At 39.7% G+C, this 27,749-nt stretch overlaps 1 protein-coding gene across 3 annotated transcripts in view; it reads left to right on the forward strand.

Annotated features, from left to right (window-relative positions):
- Positions 1-27,749, forward strand: part of SPIDR (scaffold protein involved in DNA repair) — a 205,134-nt gene that overhangs the window by 53,053 nt on the left and 124,332 nt on the right. For all 3 annotated transcript variants that reach the window (XM_065668224.1, XM_065668225.1, XM_065668226.1), the window contains 3 exons: positions 275-531; positions 10,769-10,869; positions 22,810-23,029. In XM_065668224.1, coding sequence (XP_065524296.1) covers positions 275-531; positions 10,769-10,869; positions 22,810-23,029 — 578 coding nt within the window. The remainder of the gene's footprint in view (positions 1-274; positions 532-10,768; positions 10,870-22,809; positions 23,030-27,749) is intronic.

Below are 27,749 nucleotides of genomic sequence, written 5' to 3' on the forward strand. Positions count from 1 at the left end.
GATAAGCATTGGCTTACTGTTTTGATAAATTCTGTTGTTTGAAAGAATAGATCTTACTCATTTCAGTTGTCCCCCAAGAGACAGTCCTTATTATTCAGGAGTTCATGTTGACTTATGAAAGATTAATGTGCATTTACAATGAAGTTGTCTAAGCTATATTAATAAATTGGCATTCAATTTATGGATTGCTAAGGAACATAAATAACTGCCTGCAAAAGCCTGTACTGTCTCATTAGCATTCTGTTTAAATAGCTTTATATTTTTATTTGTTTAGACAGCTTTGACAGAAATTTCTGAGTATTCATCGGATAATGACAGCGTGGGAGAAGGAGGGACGGGCCTGGCAACCACTACTCCAGGACCCACTAAGACATTACAGTCAAGGGCAGGAGTGGACACCGGGGATGTTACAGCACGGCCGGCCAGCGAGTGGCTGAGATCTGCAGAGGCCCTTCTCAGCACTCCCAGGAAGCAGGCGGGCAAAGCCCCCCGAGCCCTCACCGAGTCTGTGAAGAAGAGGAAGCTGCTGAGGTAAATGCACTGTCTGCCTTGAGGCATTCTTATTTTTTGTTAACTGTAAGTAAAAGAATACTTACAGAACAGTAGGAATGCATTTCCAGGGTAAACATTTTAGAGATGCAAATTCCAGAAACTGAACGAATGACATTTGTCTGTAAACAAGCAAACAGAGCAAGAAAGAACTCAGTTCAGATTTTAAATCTGTGGTGAAAGCTTTTGAACTCCTGTGTACAAATCCATACGAGTTTTGCACTTCTAATAACGCTTTACAATGCCTTACACATGTGTGAGTGGACATACTGCTGTTTTAGTTTGTAATCATTTGCTTGCTTTGTGCCTCTCCACATAGTCTGCAAAATTGCTGTACCTCTGATTTTTTCTTCTTTTGGTCCTCTCCAGATTTGTTAGGGCAATATTATCCAAAATACTGTAGATGAGCAATACCGCTGAATAGTGCGGGACAAGGTGATGTTTAAGCAAAGGTGGGATATATTTATCAATCTGAAATTTAAATCTCTGTGACTAAATTAAGTATGCTAAATACATGAAATAAATGCATTAAATAATGGTATCTAACTGCTCAAAGAAAACAGCCTGAGCAGTGGAAGCCTGATGTTCACAATTCACTATTTCTCTAGCTAATCACAGTGCAGAAGCGGTCACCTCCTATACTGAGTTAATGAAAGTTGCTTGAACATAAATGGTATATATGAAGGTATGCCTCAAATTACAGAGACTACAACTACAAGTATTTTCAACAATGCGATTCCTTCTTACTTTTTTCACAGGTGATTCTAGGTACAGTAATCAGTCAATCAGTTACCTAAAAATGAATCTTCCCTTTGGTGAAATAGCCAGACCATATTTTTCTCTAAAAATGTTCTTAGTTATTTCAAAATGCTGCCTGAGCAAACAGATTTGGAGGTCCTGATTATTGAGGATCTCTACACTTAGAAGTGTTTTGCTTGTGCATTCAAGCTTTATTTCTTGTTACTTTAAATATATGACACTACTGTACTTTGTCAGACCAAAGCTGTAACCTCCAGAAATGCCTGTTAGTGGCCAAAAGCAAGTATGTTTGAAAGCAGTGAGAACAGGACAAGTGTATAGCAATATTTTGCCTAGATGCACTTCCAGCTTTCAGCAGGTTACCGCTTAGGAGCTGTTTGCTGCACTCAGTGGGTTTGTCTTTTCATGAGTTTGCCCAGTAGTCTTCTGAAGCCATAAAAACTTTCAGCTACTGCAGCAACATTCTAGGGTTAGTTAGGAGTTCTGCATCTTAAACATGATTTGAATCTGCAGCTACCAGTACAGATGACCTGTACTGTCAACAATGTTAGTGCAAAAATATATCTTACAGCAAAGATACTATGAAACAAGTGTGTAAGAGAATAAACAGCTCTAAAACCAAACCAACCACCCTAAGCCAACCACAATTATATAGAATGTAATCTGTTGGGAGTGGCCAGAGGAGCAGAGCTTCCAGGATGTTCCACTCTTCCATCCTGTGGTTTTCCACCTTGGGTTCCTTTGGGAATAGGGAAGCAGGCAGGAAATTCCTCAGTTACGAGTTTTGTTTATCTAGTTATTTTGTTTGTCCAGGTAATAGTCATCTTTTCACTCTTCCTGTTCAGGGCATTAATTTTGTGTGTGTCTCTGCCATCCTTCCTTTTACTGCTGATGGAGAACATTTTCATTGATGTGCTGACAGTGGATGTAAGAGTCTGCATCTTCAATAGGAAAGCTCAGGTTTTCAGTACTGTGGATTGAAGACCAGTTTGGGGAAAGGTTCGTCATACACTACAAAAATCAAGATGTAACCAAGCCAAGAGAAAACTTCAGAAGTAAGCTGACTGTGGATGATTAAAATAAATTCCGCTGATCCTAGTGTTAGAAAATCGAGTGTAAATTCAACAACTTTGAATGGGAAGAAAATGAGAAACCTGTCTAGGTCCCCAGAAGAACATGCACAATATAGTGTTGCTGGTGATGAGCGAATTTGAAGGGGCATGTTGCAGTCCTCTTCTTTAGGAGTCAAGTGGAGTTTTGGAAAGTGATTAGCATTTGCAGACAAGAAAGGCATGACAGAAGCAATGGACTATGCCTATGGACTGGACTGTACTGTGCACATTTGCCAAACTGTCGTCTGTGTTCATGTAACCCCTGTAATGTTAGTATTTGTTCCCAGAATTGTTGTAAGTGAAGATTGTTCTTTCTGCCACAATCCACAGGGGAGACCAGGTAGTCTGTGTGGTGGTGCTTGTCCTTCAGGGCTGTTGGTCATCCCAGGCAGGTTCTGAAGTAACCTGCAGGGCAGTGCTGTAGGAGGTGCCAGTTTGTCATGTAGTCAGGAAGTATCATCTCTTGGATTCACAGCCGTATCTCTGCTTCTGGACATCTTCACCTTAAACATTGGTTTTACATGCCATCTTGTCTCACCACCCTTATTTAAACGAAATTGGTGATGGATGGAGTAGGAGTGGTATAATTTTCTCTGGTATGCTGACAGATAAATGGCATTTTACTACACCCATAAGCTACTAAGAGAGTTGATAAAGAAGTGCTGCTAGTGGTATTTAGTACCGAGGTGAGTTGCCTTGGTGATCAGGTCAAGAGCTGTTGGGTTTAGGTGTTCCTTTTATTCCACCATTAAGATTCAATGTCTCAGCTTGAGTCAACACTGCATGGGAAAATAATGGAAGTGATTTGCATGCCTGATGGGAGAGCGTATACACTGCAAATAGAAGTTTTCAGGAAATTCTTTTTAGATTTGGAATTCATGTAAATGCTACAGGGTGAAATGTCTAAAGTGCACTATTTCCAAGTCTTTCAAAGTTCCCTTGTGAAAGAAGGGAGTAATGAAGAGTAGTGAGAGTCTCACTGTTTGTTACAGAGGTTAAACAAGTAACTGAGTTCTTTCAGTATTTATAAAGAAGAAAGAAGAAAACTCTGTGGATGCATTCAGCTCTTCTTGTCTACAAGTAAACCTTCCTTAAAGGTGTTTTAGATTGTTTGCTTTTTCTACTAAGATTCTATTTCCATCAGGGGAAAAACAAACCACAACAACCCAAGTTTCAGTGCAGGAAACAGATATCTTAAGTTATATAATGTTATCCCTAGTTCTAAATCTGTCATGTTGCAAGAGCTTGTAGTTGTGAAGAACAGCTGCTTTTTGTTTGTTGTTTTTAATAGTTGGCCTTTTTTAGTTTGATAGTAAAATCAAATCTTGGGAAATTCTGTTTAATTATCATATATCTACTTGTATGCAGACCACATACAGATCTGATCTGCTAAAATTAACCTCTGTTATCGAAAGGGGAGAAAATTACAGAATGTCCTGGTACTATGTGCAGTAAAATGAAACCCGGTTGTCACATGAGGCCAACTGAGGTCCTGAAAATAAAGGAAATTGCCAAGGGAGGAAGGAGCTGGCACAAATAAAGCAGGCTTTTACTCTAAAATTGGGTCTGTTCTTTCTTACACATGTCCACAAGTAGCATGAGGGTGTAACAGCAACAGACTAGCCCTTTTGACCCTCCTGTTCTTATGCTGATTTTAACTATTGGATTAAGTTTTCTTTGCTAGTGAATTTCTTCTTGGATTAGGAGATTGTAACCGAAACATATAATGGCTGCACTAGTAATCACTGGCAATGTACATGTGCAAGTTATTTTGCACTTACTGAAAGTTAAAGCATCTTTCTTTTTTATAAAGTGTGGATGGTTTCATGGGGCCAGATGTTTGGTAATAACAGGAAAAAAAACCCCACCTTTTTCCTTAAAATAACAGTATTCTCCAATTTAATGTGTAATGTACATTACTGATTGGAATGGTTTAGCAGGGTACAGTTGTTCCCCATCAGAAATAAGTAATTTTGATGCCTTTGATTTGTTTAACCATGGAGCTTACTTTTCTATGCAAGATCTCTGCTCAGGCAAGCCAGAACCTTTAGAACTGAAGGGAGGGCTCTTTCTTTACCTCTTGGGTTCCTGCAGAGTCTTCCTTTTTGACTTCATTACTCTCTTCTATAAGGAATTGTGCATGTGAATCTGGCATTTGATTTTTATTTATTTACTTTTTTTAATACCAGCCAAAAAAGGGGTAACTGATTTCTGGGAAGCCTCTCCTTATTGAATTGTCTTACTTCAGCTGAAGGCCTCTGCTGTAAGACAACATGAAATAACTTTTTTTGGTATGGATTCTGAAGAGCCAGAGAACTTGTAGTCAACTTTTCAGCTGTGGTTTGGGGTATTTTTCAGTGGCTCATAAGAAGGGGGGCAATCAATGTTTTAAAAACTGTGAAAGGGGCGGGCCCCAAAAGCTTTCCTATTTCCAAAGATGTTCCTAAATTATTTCAGATCGTTTCTGTGAGAGAGCTTGGCTAAGTAGAGGCATGGGAAAATCAACCACCTAGAAAGCTGTACTGAAAATCTCTCACTGGAGGCCCTAAGGGGTGTAGAAAGTGGTCACTGACCCTGTTCTCAGCAGTTAGAACTGTAATCCTTCTTACATAGAATAGTTATAGAATGGTTAGGGTTGGAAAGAACCTCAAGTTCATCAAGTTCCAACCCCCCTGCCATGGGCAGGGATACCTCCCACTAAACCATCTCACCCAAGGCTTCATCCAACCTGGCCTTGAACACTGCCAGGGATGGAGCACTCACAACCTCCTTGGGCAACACATTCCTGTGCTTCACCACCCTAACAGGAAAGAATTTCCTCCTTATATCCAATCTAAACTTCCCCTGTTTAAGTTGTAACCCATTACCCCTTGTCCTGTCACTACAGGCCCTGACAAAGAGACCCTCCCCAGCATCCCTATAGGCCCCCTTCAGGTACTGGAAGGCTGCTATGAGGTCCCCACGCAGCCTTCTCTTCTCCAGGCTGAACAGCCCCAACTCCCTCAATCTATCTTCATACGGGAGGTGCTCCAGTCCCCTGATCATCCTCGTGGCCTCCTCTGGACTTGTTCCAACAGTTCTATGTCCTTTTTATGTTGAGGACACCAGAACTGCACACAATACATCTCTTCCTCTGCACTGTCAGAGGCAGCTATGACCTGGAAAATAAATCTCACTACACAAGAATGATAAAGCTTTGGTTTCTGTGACAAAGAACTATTCTTGATTTGCAGGAGTAATTTTGTTATAGTGTCCATGTACTACTTGCTACAATCTAATTGTTAAAGGTGGTATCGAGGATGCCTCTAGAATATTTTAGAATTAGGAATTTACAGGTGAAGACATTGTAAATTCTCTAGAGGTCACTTCGGGCTGATGCAGTTGCTAGCTTTCACCGTGCTACAAGGAGTCACAAAAAATGGTATCTTTGTTCCACATATGTTTTGTAGAGGTGACGTCTTTTGTGGAACAATTGGAAAAAAGATGGTGAGAGCCTACATGGACTCAGAAAGACTTCTGGTTCCTTGAACTCTTTAGAGAAGCTCCAAATCCTTGAATCTTTAGAACTCTAGAAGAGGCTTTCAGGATGCCTGCCTTTTTGATTTGGCTAGTGTAAACAAACCCTCTCTGGATGGGTGCAATAGATCAGAGTATTGTAAGCTAGTAGATAATAGCTAATGGGTTTGCAGTGTTCACAAATCAAGTGCCGGCAGGCTTAGGGGCCCTTTTTTCTTCTTCAGCACGCTCCCCATGGAGTCAGAATGGTCAGGTGAGTGTTGCAGAAGCCAGTTACTTCACCAGTTAACTTGGAAATATGAGAGGAATTCTGTCCTTGCTTTGAAAAGACGGGGGGATATTGCCCACTCCTGATGGGAATATGTATTTGTGTAACCTGTAGCGTTTTGAAATACAAAGAGTCCTGAAGTACAGTGTATATGAAGAGATGACTCGATAATGAGATGCTGAAGTGGTCACTGTTTTTAAATTCAGCTGAAGTCTGGAAAGGAGTAGGCTTGGATGAATGTAGGGTTATTTTGGTAAGTGCCTTGCTGAATGAAAACCTTAATAATAAATAAACACAGATCTCCAGCACTTCAGAAAGATTGAAAATGGCTTTTCAAAACATAGCCTATTCACTAATGCCCCTTTGTTGTTGTTGTTTGTTTTGCTGTTAGCCTCTTTGGAGATGGAAAGTAGGGACCAGCAGCCTTAGAGTCACCGATTCAGGCTCAGTGTTACCTTTTGGTGATACTTGTCACATAGTGGCACGAAGTTCTTCAGTCTTGCCCTTGAAATTTGCTGAAAGAGGCAGCCCCCAGAAACAGAGCTTTTGTACTAGGTGCTGAGCTTTCTTACAGTCATCAAAGCTGTCTTTCATGTGGATACTGTTGGACATCGACAGTAATGGCAATGTGTTGTTTTAAATACAGTATTTCAACGAGCTCAGATTTAGTATAGAAATAGGATATGGATTTCTGCTTGTTAAATCTGTCCGCCTTCAGGGATTTAAAGGAACAAAATAATTGTACTGAAAGTTTCGTGATTAAAAATAAAAAGGCTGTGGGCAGTGGAGATTGTATCTAAGCAGTTTGGCTTCGCTAAACAGCCTTTGCATTAGCAATTTGCCAAATGCATTCAATTTGCTCACATTAAAATATTCTGGGGGCAAGTTTGAAGTGCAGGTCAGTAAAGTATGCATCTCAAATGACAGTTTTTATTACTTAAATACAGTTTGTCAGCTCCCTTGATTACAAAAACTATATATTAGTAATCAAAATATATTTGCTATATGTAAATACACATATACAAACACACTGGATGTTGGATTTGTCATTGAAGACAAATACATCATAAAGGCTAGATCTGGGAACTGAATAACTTTTCTTAAACTCCTTGAAGCAGCTAGATGTATAAATAAATACAGACTGCAGATTAACCAAGAGTTGGTACTACAGCATCCAGTCTTCACCCTTGATGGCAACAAAGGTCTTAGATCTGACAAAACTAACCCAAGCAGTTTCTGCAGCCTGAATAGCTGAAAAGCTAGGAAAGGTAGGGGGTATTTCAGAGGGACAATGTATGCACAGTGAAAAGTGAATATTATTCATCTCTACCTTCTATTACCAAAATAAACAAGTTACTTCCATGTGCTAGAATCTCTGCCAAAAAATGACTTTTAGTCCCAGTAAACCCAGCTAACTACCAAAGCTGAAAGCTCATTAGGTATTGAATAATCCACAGACATGCAATTTGGAATAAAATAATAGTAATTTTAACCATTTGCTTTTTTTCAAAACATGGAGTTCATTCTTACACTGAAGCTGGCACCTGCTTAAGCTTTGCATAAGGTCTGTGTAACTGTCTTATCTTTAATCTGCACAGCCAGGAAAGCCTCTGTGTGGTTTAGTGTCTCACAGCACATACGAAAGTGTTTGCAACAGTGTGGGCACCTGTACTGTATGAGGAATTAGTAGTTTTCAGATGCCATTATCATCAACCTGTTAGAATATGTAACAGAAAGCACCCTTTTCTTTGTTTTACCTGTTTGGGCCTCCTGGGTTTGGAGTGCTATTTACATTTCTTTGTTTCTACCTTTCAAAAGAAGCAACCCATAAACTACCAACTCTCTTGCCATCAAATTCCTTTTGTGCATGGCATGTCCTTGAACTGTATTTTCCAATTTCACAATGTATCAAACAGACATCATTAAAAACCCACATTTCCAATGAGCAGCTAAGAACTGCTCATAAGTGCATTTTGTTTAAATTTTATATTCTGCAGTCAAGAAGTGCAAAATGATTTATGTTGTTTTCATTTTAAACTATTTTTAACTGCATTTGGAAAGTGAATGGAGGAATTATTATTAACAAACATAAATGAATTTTATTAGCACAAAGGGCTGCTAACGAGAGGCAGTTTTACTTTTCATGGACGTTTGTAGTAACTGTTATCCTAATACAAGCATGGTTAGCAAATTAGTAATGAAGCTGTGTCAGTGAGACCCTACCTGGTAGGCGTATCAGACCTGAAGCAAGAATGGTGTATTACTGTTGTGTGCGATAGCCACGAAACCAGGAACTTGCTTTCCTTTGTGCTACAGGGTGATCCTGCCATAGGTGCAACAGTAGTGGGCTTACAGAAGAGTAGAGGCTGATTGACTGGGCACAACCATAGCCCTGTTTCATGGAAAGGGGGAAGAAATAAATTAGTCTGTGAGCCAGTAATAGGTGCTGTCTTGTGCAGGTGCTTTAAGGCTTTCTAGCATTATTTGGACAAAACAAAAGTATGTTTCTTTAACTGTTGTCTGTGGAAGGAATAGAATAGGGTTTTAGAACACTTCTGCTGAACAGTTTTCTTTCACCAGATCAGATTTTTGAACTACGAGCTATACTGTGTATTGCTGTAGTCCAGCCACACAGTTCAATGGCAGACTCATGCGTGCAAGACTTAAACTCAAAATGGGTTTAACTGCTGCATTTCTAAGCCTAGCTGAGCTCACATCTACCTGTCCCAGCATGGCTCATGTAGACCATGCAGCCAAGCTGAATTACGAGTACATCTGGGAATGGTTCCCTGGCAAGAAGAGAAACTGGGTGGACACTTTGCTAGAGTTTATAGAACTGTCTTGCTCCCAAGTGTTGCAATGCAGTAATGCTTGAGTGCTTAAGTTTTGGGGAAAATGTGTCTGGGCAGAGTGTTACCAGCACAGTAAGCTGTCCTGCACGAAGTTCAGTGCTTGACTGTTCTGCTCTTGGTACCAGAGCTTCCATTGCACTTACCTGTGTTAGTTGCCCCTGTGTCTTAAAGTCCATGTTAAAAGCAGGTTTAAGCAAGGTTCTTAAGCTTACCTGGAGGTTCACTGGAGCCCAAGGTTTCCTAAATATTTTTTGTTTTCTTCATAGTATAGCAGATTTTGTAGCTTAAGTGTGGGCTCCTTCTTTGGGGGGTTAGTGATTTTCTCCTCTTCTGAAAGAGTCTGAGTTTCTCTCTTCCCTGCCTGAACCACCCTAGCCGTGGAAGAGATGCAGTAATATAAACTACAAAACTTATATGGGTCATTCTGTGTCAAATGTGCCTCTTGGATTTCAGAGTGTTTACTCAGTGATCTTTACTCCTAAGATGCTTAGCCATGCCATCTAATAATTCTTGCAATAGTTATGATTTTGCCAAATATATAGCTGTTCATTAGAAATCCAGCTGAGACTGCTGTCTACTTTTCATATAACCTGTTGGCTTGTATGCAGGTCTGTTAACCAAGAAGAGATTTTTACGTAGCCTACCTGAAATGCTGCTTAGCCTTTTTAGCTCCTTCTTGGTTTCCACAGGCGTGAATCCTTCCAGTTCCATGTTTGCACTATGAGCTTTACCAAGCTCTTTGGCTTTTTTTGGCTTTTTTTTTAAATCAAAACTTTCTAAGAATGTGCACAAATTTCCATAAGGTGGCTGTATGTTATCTCTGTTGACTCCTAAACCAGTTTAACCCAAGGACACATTTCACCTTCGTAGAAATACTTATTGATATACTGGATAGTACTTGTGGAAAAACTTGCGCTATAAGGAAAGAATGAAGTAGGCTTTTATGCAAATAACTTGTTTGAAGACAAATTAAAATGTTCAAATACTCCTATAGTAGTCCAGAGCAATTTTGCAGTAGCCCAGAGACAGCTTCCAACACATTTGTCTTTTTGTTCTTCAAGTGAGAAATATGTCTTCTGGCTTTGATTCTGGGGGTAGGAATTGCTTTAGTGTTACCTTAAATGTATTTGCGCTAGATGCCACTCCTCTGTTCCTCACCTTCGGAATGCTAAATTAATTTCATCTTGGAGAGTGTTCAGACCACTGAAACTGCGCACTTGACCCAGCTTGTGAAATGAATCATAGGGTCAAGTATGGGTAAAAGAATATTTTTGTGATCACTCCTTGCCAACAGACAAACAAATCTGGGAGGGAAAAAAACCCAACCTGTTATAACTGGTGGTTACACTGGTTTGTTTTGAATTCACAGTTGACTGTAGGATCTATTAGGATACATGCATAAGTGCAAGGAAAAGTTGGGAACCTTTTATTACAGTCCTTGTGCTGGAGACAGGACTGAGAATGTGAAGGTTTTGGACACCAAGATAGTGAAAATGTTTTAATGTGTGTATTGATGCTAAGTGTGTGGCTTTTTGGGAATATATCCACTGGAAAATCAAAAGTAGGAGAACTAATCTGCAAAATGTAGTTTTACTGCATGTTCCTGTCTCTAAGAGTCAAAGCATACATATTCCATCTGTCCTACAGCTTGTCACCTGGCAAAACTGAGTACTGATTCCTGGCAAACCTGAGTATTCCTTTATTCTTTGTAGGGGCGGGCTAGCTGAGAGGTTATGTCGACTGCAGAATAGAGAAAGATCTGCCATTAGCTTTTGGAGGCATCAGTGCATTTCAGATGCTAAAATCCCCTCAGGTAAGAAGCATTATACGTATACTTCTGTGTGAAAGTATATACTAGCATGGATGTATACATGGCCCACATAGGGGTACAACTGAAAGTTGTATTCTTTGTGGGTTTTCCCTGACTTGAGTTTAATAATCTGTCGATTGTCTTCTAAGCCAATATTACATTTCAGCTAAATATGGTGGTTTCTAATGTCTCAGTTATCAAAGTGTTTGAATGTAAATGTCAAAGAACTTGGTTTAAATACCCTCCATGCAGATTCTTCACAACTCTTTGATTTCCAGCATCACCTAAGGAAATGGTGTTTTCAGCAGATTGTAGCAGATTCAAGGTTTAATTTATGGGTGTGCAGATGGTTTTTTTGTTCTTGCTAACTTGTTAACCTTTTCCTTTATAACCACCTTTTTCCTCTTTCCTTGTTATCTTTGAAGTCAGATGTATCCATGGATAAGTGCTGAAATTGTGAATGACAGCAAACAGGGACAGATAGAACACATCCATGAAATGAGTGTGAAGCATAACTACAGTAGGCACCTCACTAAAAAAGAAATGGTGGGAGTTTTGTGAAGTAGTTACAAGTGACTGACAGCACCACTCACTTCCAGTAGTATTTCTTGAGAGATAACGGATTCACGGAGTTAAAGTGTAAAGAAACGGTTAGGGTTTTTTATCAGTTTATGTACGTGTAACTGTAGGCTACAAAATTTCAGGCATTTATTCTGCATTAAGCCGACTACTTGTTTCTGAGCACATACGAACTTCCATTTATTTTTCAGAAAGTCCTCTGGTATTAATTTGAAATCATGGGATGAGGGAATCTATCACTTGCCTTGAGAGTGTCCTTAATTCCACTCCCAAATTTTTAAAAGTGGGCTTTCTTCCAAATCTGAGTTTGTCTGGCTTCAGTTCCCCTCTTTTGTTTCTTGTAAAGCCTTTCGCCATTACATTAAAGAGCTCTTCAGTATGTGGCATTTTCCCTCTCTGACACTTGCATAGCAAAATCATGCTGCCTCACAATTTTCATAAACTAACCAGTCTGAGCTCTTTAATGCTCTCTAAAGCATTTTTACCAGTCTTTGAGTGATCTGCATGGCTTTTTACTGCACCCTCTCAAACTTTTCAGCACGGGCATAAGAACAAGAATGGTTGCTCTGTATGTATTCTTCTGGTTTTAGTCTCGTCAAAACCATTGGCCAGGTCCAGTTCACTATTCTGCCTCCTGTATGCTCAAGACCTGTAATAAGTGTTTGAGTCTGGTTGTGCTTTAGTCACAGCACTATGCTGGGACTTCACATTGAACTGATTGTCCAATATGATTTCATAACTTCTGTAGCTGTTGTTTTCTGAGATCCAGTTTCCACTCTACAGCTACTCTTTGTGTTTCTTGTACCTAAACACAAGGAAGCATTTGTGCTATATCCAGATATGCTGCATTTGAGTATGCCCAGCTAACCATGCAGTTCAGATCATCGTGTATGCCAAGCCTGTCCTCCTTTAGTCACAAATTTGCTTGAAACCGCGGTATCCACACAGTCTCTTACTGTGTTTTTAACTTGGTTTTTATGTCATTGATGAAACCATTTAATAGTATGAGTGTTTACTTGTAGATCCTGCTGGAACTGCTCTCACTCAGTTATGAGTGTCCACTGGTAAAAAGCTCTAACTGTAATTCACAAAGTTCTCTGAAAATAAAATATATACTTTCTTTTTGCGTTCCACTAGAAGTGTTTGTTACTGATAGTGAAGATGGTTGTATTGTCATAAGAAGGTTGTATGATTTTAAGTCGCATCCAAACTGTTGGCTAAGGCTAGTCTCACAGTCTCTCACTGGAGCTTTAGGGGGCTTACATCCTGTGGCCACTTGCGTGCTTACATATTCAAAATGCCACTCACGTGGAATGGCACGTTATATTTCTAACCTTAATTCCTTACTTATTTCTGACCTTAATTCCTTACTTATTTTTCCAGTCACTTTGCCTAGATCTGGTGTCAAGCTAGATGTTCTCCAGTTATTGTAGGTCACTTTGTTTGCCCTTCCTGAATAGTAGCACAATATCATCATCCTTTTAGTCTTCTGGAATTTTGCCAGTACTTGAAGACTTACTAGAAAGCAACATCAGGGAACCAGAAATGTCTTTAGCCGACTCTTTTCAGAACTGCTATGTTGTAAATTCTATAGGAATGCTGACTTAAAACCAGTCAAGCCTTCTGCATCCTGGTTATCCTCCACCTGAGTTACTAATGAATGTGAGGGTACTTTATCATTCTTACGTGGTATGAGAACATCCTCTTGCTTCCTCTGAAATACGGAACGCAACTTGATCCTGAATAGGTCAGTCTTTTTAATAAAATGAAAATTTTTAGTGTTGTCTATAGTAGTGGACCTGCAACATTGCTAATATTCTTTCTGTCTTAGCCACACGTGTCATTACAACACCTTGTGCTTGGCTACTCACCATTTTGTTAGACTTAAACTCCTAGGCTGAAATATTTCATGCTAAACATCTGCCCCTGGCTGAATTCCTTCCTTTGATTATTCTTCTTTCAGAAAATGAGTCAAAATTCGTTAGCATTTTATGAGAAAAAAGGCTATGGGAAAATACCTTGCTCTATTCCAAAATGCATTAAAAAAGTTCTGATGAGTCTCTTCAAGATGATTTAGTTTTGGCAGAAGATGAACCATTTCTGGGATATGCCTTTTGTCATCAGGGTGAAAATCTACAAGAACTTGAGCAAGTCAGAAGTCTTTTAACACAAACTACTGTTCCATTTACCCTGTGAGCATTTGCTGAAATATCTGAAAGATGCTGAACATGCCATAACTTAGGAGTACACTTCAGCTTCACAGCCTAAATTTCACTTCCAATTCCCAAGCCTTGTTTCAAAACATGAAGATGATAAAATAATCATGAAAGTAATTGTGATAATATTTGGGGGATATTTTTTCCCCTAGGGTAAAATTTATTTTTGATGCTTTTGTTCTTAGAATGGCCATACTCTTTTGTGTCACCACAATAAAATTGGTGTTTGATTTGGAAAATGACAGAATGGTTGAAGTAACCTTCTTCTTGCTTCTAGTCTGAAATGTGAAGTGTCAGCACAGCAAATACATACCACTTTCAGCTTTTATGTTGTTAGATCCATACTAAGGGTGTCTCACTAATCTGAGATTCTTCTTGGATTTTGTTTCCCCTCTGCTTTGCCCAGTAATATTTCTAACCCATATTGTTTCCAAGTCTGTTTCTGATTGGGCAAAAGAAGTAAAGGGAAGAACTTCTCAAATGACAAACTCAAATGAATTATCAAAGGAGCCTGAAGATTCATGTGGAGGACTGAAGTAATTTAGTTGCTGGGGGAGCTGTCACACCGTTTTGGATATCCTATAGACGTGTAGACCATAAGTTCATTGCCAAGGCAAAGGGGAGCAATTTCAAATAAGATGAGTTTGAAGTCCTTCTTCCATTTGAGATTTAAGAAAAAATGTTTGCAGAAATGCGGGTTGTTCCCCCTTTAGGCATTTCATGTTACAGAATTTTATGCCTTTGTTGTGCTGTTGTTTACTTTTGTGTTGTCTCAATGGCCGTGTTATCCAAAACCCCCTTGCTTTGGCTTTCTTTTTTAAAAATTCCTCTCTGATTGCTCCCCTGACCCCTTTCTGTAAGTAACCATTGTGGTTTGGCTGCCTCTTGGTCACTGGGATGAATCACTACCCCAGAAATGAGCACCTCCTTTCAGCACGCACTTTCTGGCTTTTATACAGTGTATGGGGGTCTCACTTTTGGCTGATTTACTTCTACTCCACAGGGTAGAAGAGAGCTTTGCGCTTTCTCCATCTTGACAATTTTGGGTTAAAATTCCTTTTGGCAGCCTGACCCTATGTTGGGATAGGCACTCAGTAAGGATGTGTGTTTTTGCAAGGTGATTGGTAATTCCACTTCTGTAATCAAGCTAAACATGTCAAACAGGCCTGAAAAGAGAGAAGACCAAAGCTAGTGGTTGCTGTGGCTTAGTTGTAATGGAGATGGATGTTGGGCTCTTTGCCACGAATCCAGAATTTTTTCTTTTCTTCACAAGATGTAAGAGGGAGGCTGAGAGGTGTGCAGGCACCATAACAGCAAGTCTCCAGTCAGTCAAGCTGAGATGTGAGACTACTATGTGCAAGGGCTTTTAGGCCATTTGCAAGCTTTTTTCTGTATGTAGTGCTGCAACTTCCCTGTGAAGTTTCCTGTTTGGGCGAAGAGGAGATCTGGATAGTTGAGAGAGGGAGAGAAGGGTGGGGAGGAAAATGAAAACCCAAACCTTTTCCTGTCAACATCTGCTGGTTGTATGGGGATTGTGTGAAAAATAGTGCTTTTCTGAGTTACATTCAGGCAACTTTCCTGTCGATAGGAGAGGACACTAGCAGCATTTGAAGCAGATTCATGTAGATTACTTCTGTAACTTCTGAAATTTTGTTTTCAATACATTTTCCATTGTTTTTCTTTTCCTTGCAGTTCTTTACCCAAAATGCAGAAGCATATTATTCTGTAGGATTTGTAATCTTACACAAGGATATTCGAGATTTGTTGGCCTGAGATTGATTTGAGATTGGATTACAAGTGAATTTGAGTAATAAACTGATAATAAACCCGAACCATTGATGTTTCCTTCCAAAATACTCCTTCCTCTTAGGGGAAAGTGACCTTCAAGGGGGAATAGTTCTTCAGTTTGCTGAGGCAAGTGGAACACACACACACGTGAGGGGAGGAGGGTGAAGCCCTGGAGATAAGCACAGGGCTTCACACGCAACACCACATTTTGAGGAAGGCTGAATGGCTTATAAAAGAGGACATAAACAATGACTTCCCTCACTTCCAGTTTCAGTGACTAGTTGAGGTGATGAGAAGAAGGGATTTTATCAGCTTGAATACCATGAGGCTTGCACAAAGAATTATCACTGTGGATGAAGAAAGCAAGAGTAGTCCCTTCACAGGGTTTCATTTTACCATGCAAAATTCTTCTAAAAACACAAAAACCTGAGCTGTGCCAGTTGTTGCTTATTTTCTTAGCTCTTGATAGTTTATTGCTTTAAAGTTAATGCTATAAATTAGAGAGATGGCAAGTCAACAAATCTGTATTTCTGAGGGTTTTTTGCTAGCCAACTGTCTGAACTTGTTGCAGCATTGGGAAAGAAAGAAAAACACCAATGTAAACTTGTCTTTTTAAAACAAGAATTCTTTGTATTGTTCTTGTTTTCTTATGAGAAACAATAATGGCATGCACACTTCAAGTAGCTTACATATGTGCCTATAAAGAATGTGTAATGTTTAAAGCACAGCCAAATTCAGCAGCCTTTTTAAAATTAATATAGATGTGGCAAAAAAATCATCATGCTTGCAAGACTTGGTGTGTTTTTGAGGAAAAAATTCTTTTTGAATGGCTTCAGAAGTTACCAGCTCAGGGAGAATAATGACATGTATAGATCAGAATAGCAACCAGATGTGCTCATACAGGCTGTGAAAAAGTTGGAATCTCCACCTGGAGATTGACATTGGATTGCAAGGGTCTACTTGAGCATGCGGGTCTGCTGATCTGATCTGCATGGAGGTGCACTGGCTACCCCAGCTAACACCTTCAAATCATGCACAGCATGGTAAAATTACCCTCTACCCTGGCTACCTCTTCCCAATCTGAGAGTCATGTATACAAGTCTGCTGTCCTGAAGCAGCACCTTTCTTCATCCTGTAGGCCTCATAGCGACTGACTGCTGGAGTTCCATCATCTGACTCTAGAGAGAGTTTGTTGCATTGAGAGCTTTCTGTTCAAGGCTGCAGCCTTTCTGGAACACTTGAACAATAACACACTAACAAAATTCACTTGAGTGAGGTGAAACTGCATGTAGTCTTTACCGATACCGACATCTGATGCTTTTCCATACTTAAGTTCCATGGATCCTCTCCTTCCAGTGTGTTCAGCTTCCTGTCACTGTGTAGCAAGAGAAACATAAAATATGCAGTCCCCAAGAGATCATAATTTCTATATTTTTCTCCTCATTTGTCTTCCTTATTGGTAGTTATGAAGTTATTAAAACAAACTTTAGAGTTGTATTTCAGGCACTGAAGCCAGAATGTCTGAACATTTGTTTTTTTAAATTGTGCCCCTCGATGTTTTTCCTTTTCTTCTCTCCCAGCTGCTTTTTGCTTGTTAAGAGTCAAAGCAGACTGGCTTTCTTCTTAGCTTCCCTCTAGAGCTGCCCTTGGCATAGCCAGTGCGTCATCTGTGACCGTGTACATTCAGTGTTGATGTGGCTTAAATATATGCATCTGTTGTGGAGCCACTTTGTTTGCTCTGAAGATTAAGGGCCGTCACTCTGCCAGAGACTGTAGGTTCAAGATCTCAGGATCCATGACCTCCAAAGGAATGGGGAACTCCTTTGGTTTTCTTTTCTTTTAACTCTCCTGGAATTCAAAATAATGCAGAACATCTGCAACGTACTGCGTCAAAACATGTTTTGATGTCATGGTATACGACATGGTGTATGACTGAAGGCCAGCATCACCCTATGTACTGAAATAATAAGCAGAAATGAAAGGAACTAACCAGGAAAATGCATTCAATGTGAAATTTGTTTGTTCATCTTCCATGTGCTTGCAATATCTTGTAGCTTAATTGAGCTACTTCATGTCCAGGTTGCAAACTGGAGTGAGAGATCAACAGCCCGGAGATCACCTGGAAGTAAATATCAACTGTGATGTAAGAGCAGATCTCCTTAGGTGGTCAACCCAAAGGTTCCTCTAGCTTAGAATCCTGTTTCTGGAAGCAGCAAGAGCTACCAAAGTGCCTAGAAAAAATTCTAGCAGTGTTAACACTTGATGATATTTCACTAAAATATTCTCCGAACTCTCCTGACCATCTCTGACTCGGGGACTTTCTGAACCAGAACTAGTGTCTGTGTTCTCAGAACTTCTGCATAATGTTTTTCCTCCTGCTTACTGGTTGTTTCACTGAACCCATACACTATAGAACTGTTTTGATCTCACAATTACAAAGCATCAGGCTTTTTTGGAAATCATACCCAAGGTCTTTGCCAGGTTTGTTCCATTACCACTGCTGTCAAACAGACATTTCCCTGTGCTTTCAAAGTTTCTGCTAAAAGTAGCAGTGAGAGGATGATGTCCCATTTGCCTAGGTTTGAATCAGGATTTCTTCATCTACCTCTCAGAGGCTGAAGATACGGATTCTGTGTGTGCTGGTGGGGTGATGCTGAATCTGCTTGTCTAGCCTCCTCATGGCAGGGCTGCTGTGGATGGCTTTTGGCAGAGTTTGTTTTGTGTCAATCATAAAGAGGCTTCACCAGAGATACTTTCCTGCTCAAATGGCTTATTCTTCCCACCAGTCAGTATTACCTGCTGCTTTCCCTCATTCTGGACCGCTTGTGAGTTCTGGAGGAACTAATTTCTTTGATCATAGTCCATCTAGCAATGATTTCTGTCTGATGCCTTCCAGTGGATGGCACTTACCACAGCAGTGTTCTGCAAAGGGCTGGTGTGACCTTTATGGGTGGAAACTAACCCAGCTCATCATGGGTATCTGATTTTTCTTGTACTCCATCCCTTCTGTGACCAACATTTTGAATTGCTAGTAGCCAGCATGTTGCTGTGTGAAGGCTTTTTCTACTTACATAAAATTCTGTTAGAAGTGAGGGACCATAACAGGCCCTGGTGGCTGATTTCCCCTTCTTTTAAATGGTGCACTTTAGAGGAGGCATGTTGTACATCCCAAGTATGTCTTCAAAATTCACACTCGACTGTATATTTATCAGAGCCTTTCTGTCTCTCTTTGTGGCACCTTGAGCCTTGTGCATCAGAGATTGAATTTATACTTCATGCCCCTAGGATGAATAAACTGTCTGTGTTCCTGAGGCCAGCTCTTTCAAGTGGTCCCTGTGCCTGTGTCAGTGGATGTTTTCTCTAACTTCCCAGCTGACTCTGTGTGAAGGCACTGGAAGGGGCAGCTGTTCCAGGACTGCAGAGCTGCAGCAGCCCTCTGTCACCAGAAGCTCAGAGTGCGCAGGGCTTTGCCGAGAAATGCACCTCTGTCTGACACTCACCAGGCAGCTATCTGGGTTTCCATCTTTATCTTCCTCAAGCACTGCTGCAGAGGCATCTGGCACCAAGGAAGAGTAGTCCTCAAATTGCGGTTTGAGTGGAAGATTGCTGAACACATACAGGCAGCTGTATGCCTACTGTGAGTGTGCATGTGGACTTGTCTTTCAGTGGGAGAAGAAATGTTATCTTCAAATAAGTAAACTGGACGTTTTTTTTAAATGAGCATTCCATAGGTACCTGCATTTCATACTCTTTCTCAGGGTCCCTGCACTATATTGCATTATGCCTAGAGACAGTGGTTGAAAGATAACAGTAGGTATGCTGTGACTCATGTTTTCATTACTGTAGTGTGGTGTTTATCCATTGTGGACACTGAAGATCAAAAAAGATGAAAGAATTTGGCCAAGAGTTGTAGAACATGTACATCGATGGTATCAAATGTGCCTGTGGACAATGCACCTTGAACAGCTGATATCTCTATTCAGTGACTTCATCTTGCGTGTCCTTCCTGCATGCTGAAGGAGCTTCAAAGGACAGTCCAGCCTGGGCATGGTAGAAGAAAAGAAGTAACTGGATAGTGTATGAAACTGGCTTAATCCAGCCTGGTTGGGCTGTCACTGAAAAGAACCATCTTCCCTCAGCCCCTTCCTGCCCCACCTCCCCTCTTTCCATCATTTCTTCCTTCTTCCCCTAGTATCTGCTCATGTGCTTTGGTGGCCTTGCAGTTAGCTGGATTAGCTCATGGATTTTGTTAAAAACAAACCCTGAAGAAAGAAATTAATGAGTCATCTAGAGAGCAGAATAGGAAATAAAAGAATATGCAGTGTAGGGATGGGCAGGATTGCAGCACAGTTATTGCTTGCACCTTTTTTAATACATATTGTATTCTTCCTTGTTTAAGATTACTAGGTCTTGCCATGAAACCTGCACCTCTGCAGGTTTGAATTTCTTGGGCTGTGATTCTGCTTTGCAAGTAAAATTAAATGAATGAGGACTTCAGCAAGTGAGAACTTCTGTGAATTATCCAAGGTGAAAGAGAACACTGCAACAGCTTAAAGAGAGCTTTTCACATGGATGAACAAACAAGTAAACTTTTCTGGAAACTAGAAATTGCAGTGATCCAGCCCATCTCCTCACCCACAAATTCTCTCTTCAATGCGCTGCCACATATGTTTGATTTATTTTTGATTGACATAACAATACAAGAGCCAAATGAATTAAAAACGAAGCTACGTTCTGAACTTTGGTGTTTCATCATGTGCCAGGAATCCAGAATGCTTTGCCATGTTGTTTGAGAGAGGATTCTATCATCAGCAGTAATAATAATTTTGAAGTAATTAAATTAAACTATCTCTGTGCATCTAAATAAACAAATAGATTGTGGTTCTGTAGAATGTGCATGTGTGCCAAGTGTGAGACTTGGCTAGTTGTTGAAATTGAGCTGCTTTTAATGTAGAAGCATTCATCTTCATCTAGTATCAGGTCCAAGTGTTTGAAACAACTTTAAGACTGGCTTGCAAGAAACTCTGGTACCTTGATAGGGTTTTTTCCTCCAATGTCTTTTAGAATATAATATGATATAGGTATAGTTTTTAATTTACCCAGTATGTTAAACTGGTTTATAGTCAGGGGTATTTAAAAGAAAAATGTTACTAAGTTGTCCTTCTTTGTCTTCAATCTGCTTTATCAACTGAGTAATACATGCGCTGCTGACCAGTAAGAATTGTCATCAACTTCTGCACATACAGAAAAGCATAGTTTGGAAGTTATGAACAGTCTCTCACAGGCTGTCTTAATACTTTTCTTTTTAATAAATGTTGGTGTGTTTCAAAATTAAAGTTTATTTTTTTTTGTCTTAGTTTTTAAAGCGAATGGAAATGCACATTGTGCAGTATGTCTAGAGGGGAGAGGTAACTGCTCAGTTACTTTGAAGGCTGAGAATTTTTGTGGTTGGGAGAATTTGTTTATGCATGCCAGATGACTTGGGGTTGACAGAGGACCACAACTGCAGCTAGTCAGGCAAAACAGAATTCAAGTGTGAATATTCTAAGTCCTTGCCTTTAGGCATAGAAAACTAGCCCACGCTCACACTTAGCAGAAGTGATTCTGCTAAGTTTGCACATAAGCAGACCTTAATGCAGTGCGGTATTTGGAGTAGCACTGCAGCGTTACAGCTTTCCCTGAGACGATGATCGGGTGAGGAGTAGTAATAGCAGTTGCAACCATTTCTCTTCATCACCCAGTCTCAAAAAACTTGGCAGAAAGGACCACTTCCACTCTTGCTTCTCAGATCTGGAAAAGGAGGTCCAGCTTTAATGGCTCGGACAGAAATGGCTGATGTACATCACATGGGGTACTTTCAGTTGGAGCCCTTTATCCTGCTGGAAAATACTGGTTCATGGGAAACAGAATGCTTTAAAGAAGCATGTTGCATGTGATGAAAATTTGGTTCACATAAAAGTGGTTTCAAGAACATTTCAGGTTTATATTTCAAAATTATTTCAGTTTCAGTATAAAATGTAATAAAGACTGGAGAATACAAAATAGGGACAAAATAGTTTCTTTTTTTTTTTATTTCTTTCTCTCATTTTTTACTTTATTCTTTTTAGAATTCAACTTTATTAAACCAACCTGAAAGGTTTTAGGGCCCAGTTTCTTTGGTTTGGGTTTCTTGAGGGTTGGGTTGTTACTTTTTTTTATTTTTCTTCAAGTTTCTCATAAACTAAAACTCAAATATTTTGATTTATTTTCCAAAGGAAAGGCATTCACAATTGTGAAATGGGCCTTAAAATAAACAAACAAATAACTAGTGCAGTTCTGCCATTAAGTTCCAGTATCACGTTCACAGTTCCTCCCCTGTTTCTTCTTTGCTGTGGGAAGACAATAATTTATATCAGCTGTTTTTCTTGGGATGCTGTGCTTTTCCCAGCACAACTTGTAGATCAAAGTGGGTAGAATTGGGGCTTTGCTGTCCCTGTCCTCTGCCAGTCCCTCTTTTCCCACTAACTGCTCATAGCATTTGACAGGTAGATAACAGTTCTCTCCCCTCAGTGACCAGAGTGCAAATCTGAGCAGGGCTGAGTGAGGACGAGAATCACTCTTATGTAATCTTACAGTATAGACCCATGTCTGTCTGAGGAGCCCCTGCCCTGTGCAGACTGCAGAGGAGCGAGAAGTAATTTCGTTTCATCTCACAGTTCTTTCTTGCTCAGCGTAGATAAAAATGCTTAGAATCAAACTGGGGATACTGGTGTCTGTTCATGCTTTGAAACAAGAAAACCTTCTGTATCCTGATTGCCTACTGATAAAATGGATGATTAGTTTAGTGACAATTTTTAGGCAGTGCATCTTTCTTACTTCCTGTTTCCCCACATTCATCTCTAAATGTGAATTATCAGCTTTTAGAGACTTTCCACCTAGCAGGTACCATTCTAACTTGATCCCTGATAAGTGTTGCTTTGAAAAAGATCAAGGAGGACAAACACAGCTTCACTTTTAACACAGTGTGATTATTCTGTTTCCAAATAAATCTATTTTGTGAGGTATCTAATAAAAAAAAATCTGAACAAAGTGGGTGAGGTGCAAGATTAAAAAGTTCAAATATGGTGGGAGAGGGCTTCTTGTAAAGAGTTTGTGATTTCTTTGGTGTTTGGGAGAAGTTCAGGTAGGCTTTTATTAATAGCATCTATAAAGAAAAGAAAACCACAAAACCTTAACATAAGTGTTTTGGTGGGGCAATTTATTCTACTCATACGTGTATTTTTCATAGTCAGCTCTGCAGAGAGCAGAGGGATGCACATCTTCAGAGTACCAGAATTTCCTCATCCAGACTTTACATTTTTCTTTTTCATTTACTTTCCAGATAAATCTGGTGTCTTAATTGTGAAGATATTAGAAATGTTTGAGGAGTGTACAATACAGGTTGCCATCTGCCAGCAGCTGGAACAGCCTCCTGCTACCATTTCATACAAGGATGCTGTCATCAATGCAAGAGAACCAATACTCAAAGTCCTCTTTGCGAGAGAGACAGCAGCTCACCTGAAGAGCAGGCCACAGGATGTCATCCACATCTACCCTCCGTGGTGAGTAGGGGGAACTGGTCATGCTTGCTGTAGCACTGCAGAGCAAAGCAGGGTTGGAAGAATCCTGGCTGCACTGTTGTGAGAAAGACCTCCGGGGTGAGGGGTAAGCAGGGCTCTCTTTGTGGTCATCTGTCTCTGGCAACTGGAGAGACATGACAGATACCTTAAAGACAGCTCAGATAACAACTAAATGTGTATCATAATGCCTCTAGTGATGCTCAGGGCTTCGGTTTTGTTTTCACTTAATATTTTCATGTTTAGAGCAGTAGAAAGGTCTGAGCAATGTCTTATCAATGGTAAGGCCAATAAAGTGCATACTTTCTGGTAGCAAAGTAGTTTAGGAATGCTCAGCTGTTGCTGTGAGTATGGGTATAATATTTCAGTGGAAAAGTCTGTATTAACTGTATAGTATTCAGCAAAAACAACATGCAGCTAAAAAAATGGAGGGGGGAACAACAGGAAAATTGGATTCACTCTGCTCTTAAGGAATCAGTAGACACCATTTTGGTAGTTCCGTATTGCTGCTGCTGCTCTCGCTGTCTTCAGTTCCCCAAATACCTCTTCAGCACAGCCCTTTCTGGAATTCTTCAGAATGTTTGGTCTGCATTTGTGGGTTTTTTTTCTGAATTGGATTACTTTTTAAGGGGTAGCATAAAGTGATGAGACTTCTAGCAAAGCAGCTGGTTGTTGGTGGCTGTAAGTTGGAAGGTCCAACTCTTCATAAAAATAGAACTTTGAAGTAGAAGTGCTACTCTTATTTTCACTGTTCTGCACCTAAATTATAAAAGAGGGAATATATTTCTTATGTATTTCAGCATTCATTGTCTGAGTTTTAGCTTCCAGCTGCAGCAGAATCCTGCCTCTAGTGTTTGATCTTATCCTTTTGCAAAATACTTCTTCCTGTTTGGCAAAGGTCCGTATCTGCTTTTTATCTTCATTGGTAGCTGAAAATCTTGGGGTTCCCCAGTTTGTAATCTTTCACTACTAAAATGTTGTTTAACTATTTTTGGAGGCAGTTCAAAAGTTAAAGGAAGATACTTAATCTGAGGTTTATTATGGCTACAGATGCAACTATTGATAATTCAGATGTAAATAGATTGGTAGCTAAGGGAAATATAGTTAAATATTAATTAAGTCCTGGCTGATGTGACATAAGTCACTGTTTTTTCATTTCCTCCCATCCCTAAGATACTAATGGTGGTTCTCATTTGCTTTTTCCTTCAACAAGCTTCTTTTCATGCTTTAAATTTGTTTTGTTTCCCCATTTTCTTCTTCTTTGTCCTACAAACTTACATCTTAGTTCCTTTTTTATCTTCAGGTTTCCTCTGTTGTTTTTAAAATGTGAGCCACTGCATTTATGCTGCTGTATCTTTCTGTAGAGACTTTAAAGTACACAAGGATATTTGTACCAACAAAACTGTTTTAGTCAGGGTATGATTCAACTTTATTTTCTCCTCTTTTTACTTTTCTTGAATGGTTACTGCCACTAACAATCCTTAGCATGTGTAAGTCCCACTCTGCTCCAGCTTGTTCCATGTCTGCTCTGGGAAGATGTAACTGCACTGCTACGATCCTTTCCAGAATACAAGTGTCTGTAACCACGGTAGTGTACTCTTCTCATTTAAATGCTATGATGTTCTGGACAAAACTAATTCCTATATATATGTAAACTGAGATTTTTTGAGAAAACTTCAGAGCTCTCTGTCTTCCCTGAGATACCACATTTTATTCGCTTTTGGTTTTTCTTTTATCAGGATGTGCTTTTCAGGTAAGCAAGCAGTTATTTTGTAAAATAGAATGTTTGGGCAGGGGATATGTCTACGTTGACAGGGTTGCTTTCCCTACCCACGTGCATCTCAAGGCACTTAATAAAGACATTAGTCAGTAGTGGCAAAACTGCATTATATCTCATCTCTAGTCCTATTTTCAATCAGTTTGAAATTAATGTCAGTTGTCTTTTTTTTTACTCAACTAGAAGTCAAAAGAAGTTGGGCTGGATACTGTTAAACCTACTGGAAGCAGGGAGTGGGGAGGATGAGGGACGTTTTTGTTTTAGATTATTATTTGGCACTTTTAGTTTACATTATTTGGAAATTGGACTTGTACACTTAATGGAAGTTTCCTCTATCACATTTCCAAGGTTCTATTCTGTTAAACTCCTAATTGAGAGCTCTTGAGTGCTGAAATGTAGTTTCTGTTGCTCTGCATTGAATTTGCACTTCTGTCATTAAAAACAGATACTGTGTTAAAATGCTTTTTTGATGGTTCAAATATGTGAGTAGTGTAAAATCAAATCAAATCACCTAAATCTAATCCTGACATGACAAAATAAGCATATTTAGGTATCTTATTGATATCACCAATTAGAAGCAAAAGGGAACAAAAATAAAGAAGTAAGAGCAAGGGGAGCAGTCCTTTAAGGACCTGTATGTAGCTGGGACACACAGGACACTGTGCATCGTCATCCTGTATTTTCAGATACTTGTATGGTAAGGCAGAATGGGATGAGATGGGATGATTTATAAGCAGCCTGCTTTAAAATAACATCCTGAGTAGAATTTCCTTATATCTTCAACATAACACCCTAGAATTATGTTCTGACGTTGCCTTTTGCTTTCTGATGAGGCAGCTGAGTGAGTAGGTATAAGATGTAGACATGCGGTTGCTGGCTTCTGTATATAATTATTTGTGAGCAAAATCTGAATGCCTCACTTCAGAGCCTTTGTAAAATTAGGCTTTGCTTTTGTAACTGTGTTTGTATGTGTTGTGAACTGAGCGCACAGCTCAGTATGTGAAATGTCTCTGGCAGCAGACTTGCATAAATACTTGGGAAGCAATGTTTAGAGATTTGTTGATATATTTGTTGGTATTTGTTTGCACGCAGAATCCCGTGATCCTTTAGACTAGAACACAAGCAATTTAATTAAAAAAAATAAAATACTGACAGGAGGCTGGTTATAAGACTCTTACCAACCCGGAGTGGTCCCACTGACTTTCAGAAGAGCATGGTGTCAGAGTAAAAATTTGCAGGACTGAGCCCTGATTTATTTATAACTGGATATGGGGTTCTTTGGGTCTAGTGTCTTAAGGTACATATTTAGTCTTGGATGAAAGGGATTTCATGTGAGAATTGTCACTTGCTATAGGGAAAGCAACCCCAATAGGCTGACTAACATTTTCAAACCAGTGTCTCTGGTGGAGGATGAGCTCAGCTGCCTGATCTCTGAGCCATCTGACGGGAGTGTACTCTCATCTTGAGGCTGTATAGAAGTATTATAGCAGTGTTGTATCTAAATAATGCCTATTAATTTGGACACATCACATGAAAGCAACTGCATGTTTTGGGCTGGAGCTGGTTTGTGTCTGGCCAGTTGAGAACACAACAGGCAAAAGAACTCAGTCCTGCCTGCCCCTGCCTGTAAAGGCTTGCCTTTGGTTGTCTTTGCAGAACCTGAACAATTTCTTAGATTAAAATTTAAGTGAACACTCATAATTTTTTTCAAACTGAATCTGAATCATTAAGTGTTTTTTAACAGCTGGAAAAGGAAAAGCTTATTACTGAGTGTAATTAAGTTGATTACTAAGTCTTTATTTACTTTGCAGAAATACATACCTGACAAAAAGCAAAGACTGCTTGATACTGCAAAGATGTGAGAGAATGGGAACAAAGGCTTCCTGGTTCTACTGGTAGTGTTTTTATGGCTTCAACTTACCTGAGGGGTTTTGCTTGTTTAACTGTAAAAATGATAGAAATCATTTACCATACCTAACAGAAAGTGATGAGTTGGTATTTTTAGAGACTTCAGGATTCATTTTTCTGCTGACAGCAGGGCTTGAGGATAGACAGTCTCCTTCAGATACTCCTGCCTCCTGCTCATAGATATGCCTACTGTTGAGCATTCAGGATAAATTAACCTGAAGAAAATGGTCCAGATTAGAATGTTTTTCCTTACGATTAAATTTAACAACTTTGCAATGTTTTTCTTGTATTTCTGAAATTAAACTGCTAGAAGCATGTTGATACCAGTACAGTTGTTGGCAATATCAATGTAAACCACAGATCGTGTTCGATTTGGACAGGGTCAAAGATTGATCCATACCTCTTGAATGTGATGGTCTGGTATGAAACCTCTAGTTCAGAAGGTTCATGTACTGCTGATAACTGGAGGACTGGGATGACAGGAAGGAGACTGCATTTTGTTCTTACGTAGCCTGTAAACTCTGGCTATGCAGCACTACAGAGGACAAGATCCTTGGCTGGTGAGCTGCTATTCCCTGTGCAACTTCTCTATGCTTAACAACAACAACAAAAAAGGAAAGTTTATTTTAGGAACTCAGTATGGTAAGTATATAAAACACTTAATTCTGTGACATCAACAAGCAACTTCAAAGTTGTTCTTTAGTTTCCCTTAACCTATGAAACCACAGGGAACCATAATTACTCAGCTTTTAAAGTGTTCCGGTGCCTGGTGAAAGTGTTTAATGCGGACTTCTCACTTCTGCTCGCATTACACTAGATTTGCTCTCTCCCCAGTTTAAGAGATTTAGAAGAGTTTGAATTATTTACTGCCAAGAATTGCTCATACAGAACACTGCTGCAGATCAGCTGATGTACAATGATGAAACCTTGTATGTTAAATCCTTTAAGGTGGGACCAGTGACGAAAGTTGCTGTAGAAACATGCAGGCAAGCTCTGAACAAGTTTATATACGGGAAGCAA

Source organism: Lathamus discolor, chromosome 2, assembly GCF_037157495.1.
Source record: "Lathamus discolor isolate bLatDis1 chromosome 2, bLatDis1.hap1, whole genome shotgun sequence".
Classification (NCBI taxonomy): Eukaryota; Metazoa; Chordata; class Aves; order Psittaciformes; family Psittacidae; genus Lathamus; species Lathamus discolor.